The sequence below is a fragment of the Ixodes scapularis genome, unplaced genomic scaffold (assembly GCF_016920785.2).
Source record: "Ixodes scapularis isolate PalLabHiFi unplaced genomic scaffold, ASM1692078v2 PGA_scaffold5__190_contigs__length_132052651, whole genome shotgun sequence".
NCBI lineage: Eukaryota > Metazoa > Arthropoda > Arachnida > Ixodida > Ixodidae > Ixodes > Ixodes scapularis.
This window is the reverse complement of record NW_024609880.1, coordinates 68,633,335-68,638,212: the sequence shown is the minus strand read 5'-3', so window position 1 is coordinate 68,638,212 and position 4,878 is coordinate 68,633,335. Positions and strand designations below refer to the sequence as shown.

Here is a 4,878-nt window from a genome sequence, read left to right as displayed (position 1 = left end):
TACTGTTTCATCTTCGTTTGATATGCCTTGACTCTATCAGGAAGCTCTTCCTGAACGACCTGCGGAGGGACGGCGGACTCTGGGGTCCCTCGCCCTTGAAGATGCAGTCGCGTCCGGTGGGTGTGACCGTGTAAAAGAAAAGCTGGCGTTTCTCCAGTCGCGGCATGGCGCGTACTCCGGTATACCCCGAGATATTCTGTAATGGCTTCGGAAAGCGGACGATGTTGGACGAGAGCCAACTGAATAACAGACTTAAGGACTCTATGGAATCTCTCTACCTGTCCATTAGCTTGGGGATGGTAAAGGGATGACTTCACATGTTTGATACCATGCATCTTCAAGAAATCGCTGAACTCCTTTGAAATAAATTGTGGACCATTGTCTGTCGTGATCTCTTGCGGCAAACCCTCGCGGGCAAAGACAGACTTCAAAAACTTAATGACTGTAGCAGTCGTGACGTTGTGGGCTGGTGCCACTTCAGGCCACTTACTGTGGTAATCTACCAGTGTAATGAAAAACCTCTCTTGAGCTGGGGCTCGTTCAAAAGGACCTACTATATCCATGCCCAGTTTTACCCATGGACGGTTGGGGAATTCAACTGGTTGAAGAGGTGCTGGGGATGCCTTTGCAGGCTTGTCTGTCGACTGACATACCGAACAGTTCTGAACTTTCGTCCTGACATGTTGACTTAAATGCGGCCACCAGTAAAGCTCCTTGATGATACTGGTGGTGCGCGAGATACCTTGATGGGTTTCGTGAGCTACATCAATCACTTGATCGCGGAGAGTGGACGGAGCCACTATTTTCTCTCCTTGGAACAACAAGGCATCGGTGACTGAGAGCTGGTCTCTTACAACGAAATACGGCTTGAATTCTGGAGGCAACTTGTCCTCTGAAGGCCATGTGTTGGAAAGATATGTCATGACAATGGGCAATACAGGATCTTTTGCAGTTTCTTACTTGAATTCTTTTTCTGTGAGGCATGCACAGACGATTGAAACCACTTCCTCCTCAAAAGACTTACCTTCTTCGGTATCTGGGACCGGAAGGCGAGACAGAGCGTCGGCAACTACGTTGTCGCTGCCTTTACGATACTTCATTGTGAAATTATAGTTGAAAAGTCTAGCAGTCCAACGACTGATGCGTCGTGGACGAACACCTGTCCCTTGAGTGGACATTAGTGTGACAAGGGCTTGATGATCTGTCTGAATTTCGAAATGTCGACCCCAAAGATAAACGTGCCATCTCTCGCAATCCCAGAGGATTGCGAGAGCTTCTTTCTCTCCTGCTGAGTACTTCCGCTCTGCTTCGGAGAGAGAGCGGGAAGCGAAAGCAACAGTCTTTAGTTGCTTCCCATGCTGCTGCTGGAGAACAGCACCTAGTCCGTAATTGGACGCGTCTGTGGAGACGACAACTGGAAGATTTGGATTAAACATTGCAAGAATGGGAGCCTGCTGAAGGCAGGACTTGACACTTTGAAAACTGGCCTCTACGTCGGTCGACCAGACAAAAGATGCGCCCTTACGCAGAAGCCTTTGGAGGGGTTCTACCAGAGTAGCACAATGGGGGACAAACTTACTGTAATATTCTACTAGACCTAGGAAGGCCTTCAACTGCGAAGGTTCCGATGGAACTGGAAAATTTAGGACCGCGTCTATCTTCGACGGAAGGGGTGCTAGACCCTCCGCAGACAGACGATGACCAAGGAATGACAGTTCAGAAACATTGAAAACGGCTTTTCTATTTAGTTTCATGCCGGCCTCTCTAATACATTTGAGGACTTGTCTGAGATTATTATCATGTTCCTTCTGGGAGGAGCGATAGACAATGATGTCGTCCAGATAAAACTGGACTCCTGGACAATGTTTTAATATCTTGGACATGACCTGCTGGAAGGCCGCTGGTGCAGACGCCAGCCCGAAACAAACTCGTTTGAAACGAAAAAGCCCATCATGGGTAATGAATGCTGTTAAGTCGCGACTCTTGGGGTCGAGACGGACCTGATGATAAGCAGACGCAAGGTCTAACTTAGAAAAATGGGAAGCTCCACTGAGGGAGTTCAGAAGCTCCTCAATGTGCGGAAGCGGAAAAGAATCAATGACGACTGCCTGATTTGGCGCCCGCAGATCGACACACATACGAATTCCACCGTCTTTCTTCTTAACTACTACAATGGGGGACACCCATTCCGACGCGTTTACGCGCTCGATAACGCCTTGGCGCTCGAGCTTCTGAATTTCCGCACTGACGGCATCACGCAACGTGATGGGTAAGCGGCGAAGTTTAGCCTGTACCGGCGGGGACATGGTGCCGGACAGTGATTGTGTGAGTTTGATTTTTTAACTAACCCTAACTCAGGAGAAAAGAGATCCTCAAATTCTTCAAAACCAGAAGGTAACTTAGATGCATCGCTCACCGATGAAGGTTGCAATGATGGTCCCGACGTCGACGGATCCCTTGAAGGCTGGTCTCCGAAGACGCCTCTACCGGAGTAGTATTCAGACGATGTGGATGGCTGAGTGCCATGAACAGAGGACAATGATGAAGGGTGCTTGCAGGGAGCGCTTGAAGGACGCGGTGGAGGACTGGGCTCCACCGTACATGGGGGCTGCGGGACTCCAGCCGACTTTACATGTCCCGGGATGGCCGAGCGAGGATCAGCTGCACTGACATGGAAGCACTTGAGTGGCGCGCCCGATAAAATTAGACGCAGTCCATGCACGGCATCTGTCCCAAGCAGGGATCGGCCATTGCGAACGATGTAAAAAAGAATGTCGGCGGAGCGTTCTTTGAAGCTGACTTTGGTCTGGAAACATCCCATGACTGGAATCGACCCTCGGAGGTAGTGCACAAGAGTGCGCGGCGGTTTCCTTAGCCGGATTTGCTGCTTGAAGTTGATCTTGTTAAACATGCTCTCGGAAAGTATTGACACTTCGGAGCCAGTATCAATGAGTAAGGGTAATGTAAATCCATTCACCTGAACATCAGCGGTGAAATTCCGTGGGCGACGGTCCGCATGTCCTTCAGGGAGGACCTCCGGGGATCCGACGGTGAAGACGTTGTTTGGATGTTGTTCCCCCTCGTCGTCGTCGGGAAACGTCACGACTCCATGGATCGGCGTCTGGTTACGGCCAGGTCCAAGCCTCTCGTACCGGCGACCGGCGGCGCGGCCTCGTCCCGGCGGAAACGCCAGGCGACGGGGGTCGATGACTTCAGACGACGAAGACGAACTTCGGCAAACATTTGAAAAGTGGCCTATCTTGCCACAAGAAAAACAAGTCATTCCAGACGCTGGACACTCCTCACGCGGATGGGGTCGGCGACCGCAAAAGTGGCACGATTCCGCCCCGCGCCCAAGAGCGCGCGCGCCCGGAGGAGCATCCCGAGGCACTCGGCTTGTAAAAACACGGGTGAGTCCACGCGACTGGTGGCGCGGCGAGAAGGAAACCTTGGAAGGTGAGGAGGAAACATTTGCGGGGGACGAGGAAACGGCAGGAGGCCGCCCTCCATTTTGACGTTGCATGTTCGAATTTGACCTCAACTGGCGGCCATCTTGTCCACGCCGAACGGGAACCCTTTGTACTGCCTCAACGGCCTGTGTCGACTCGGAACGCGGAAGACATGATGAAATTTGGCGGTAACGATCGCAATCTCGAGCAACCCGTTCGAACTGTTGTGCCAGAAGCACGATACGTTCGAGGCTGGGTAGTCCAGCTTCCGCAGACTCTCGGATTACCCGATCTTGTACCTCCGACGATAATAATCCAGCCAAAAAAACTTCCGCGATGCGGGTTTCAAGAGACTCCCCAAAATCACAAAAAGAGCCGAGGTGCCGTAGGGCACTAAGGTACTCAAGGACACTTTCTCCCTGCGACTGGACGCGGGTGAGGAATAACCTCCGTTCGACAACAGCATTCTTTTTGGCAGCGAAATGCTGATCAAGCACCGTCATAAGAACGTCAAATTCGGAAACGGTCTCGCTATGTGCGATGGCCGTGGATGGAAACGTTGAAACTATTCTTTGGCCTTCGAGACCAAGCAAGGACCACAACAACGCGCGCTTACGCTTCGGCGAGCTTTCATCAGCCTCTAGGACCACAAGATAATTTAAAAACGACGCTTTCCAATTTAACCAAGGCTGCACAGGGGCACCTGGCGTGGGAAGAAATGGTGGAGGTGTCGGGAAAGAAGCTGTTGCCATTTTTTTGGAACTTATGAATGAGTGAAGCCAATGGCTACATACGCATATTTGATGGACAAAATATCTATTATATCTATTCACTTCGCCTTTTAAAGTCAATTGGGATGTACTACATGGACATGAAACATAGCGACGCTATCGTCTACTATGGCTATGGTTGGGAGACAAAAGTTGAAAACGAAGGTGAAAATCCGAAAAAATTCCATCGAAATGGAAACGAGACAGTTTCTCCGAGTCTCGGAAAATTAAGAACGACGCTTCCGTGCGGTGCGCACTACTTGCATGAAAGAAAAAGAACCATTCGAACGGCCGTTACGGCGTTCGAAAAAAAAGAACAAAGGATGGCGTTACGCCTAACCCTACTGGCGTTCGGAATGGACCATTGCCGCTCGAAACGGAACGTTAAATGTCGCTATGCATCGACAGTATTTTCATGTACTACATATGCAAAAGATGTGGTGGATGGGAATATTCAAAAGGACCTTCTTACATTTCGAACGTTCAAATATTTTCTAACACACAAAAGAAAACTATACATGCCGGTGCTGCCACCACTCATCTCCGGCACGGAGTCTCACATAAAAAAAAACTCACGAGGGCGAAAATGGAAAAATGCAAGAAAATACCTCGTCGCCAAAATGTAGTGGTTATAGCTCGTCGCCAATATGTTATGGTCG

General features: G+C 50.2%; 1 protein-coding gene across 1 annotated transcript; it reads right to left on the bottom strand.

Moving 5' to 3' along the window:
- Positions 1-2,574: 2,574 nt before the first annotated feature.
- On the bottom strand, positions 2,575-4,366 carry LOC120849000. Its single transcript, XM_040221084.3, has 2 exons — positions 2,978-4,366; positions 2,575-2,661 (listed from the first exon to the last, which is right to left on the bottom strand). Exons 1-2 carry the CDS (start codon positions 4,199-4,201, stop codon positions 2,629-2,631), a joined length of 1,257 nt encoding a protein of 418 aa, XP_040077018.1. The 5' UTR covers positions 4,202-4,366; the 3' UTR covers positions 2,575-2,628.
- Between the last annotated feature and the right edge of the window lie 512 nt (positions 4,367-4,878).

Coding starts and splice junctions, on each gene's coding strand:
- LOC120849000 (XM_040221084.3), bottom strand. CDS start 4,201: ATGGCAACAGCTTCTTTCCCGACACCTCCACCATTTCTTCCCACGCCA. Junction 2,662..2,977: donor ATTTCACCGCTGATGTTCAG/GTGAATGGATTT, acceptor ATGTCAGTGCAG/CTGATCCTCGCTCGGCCATC.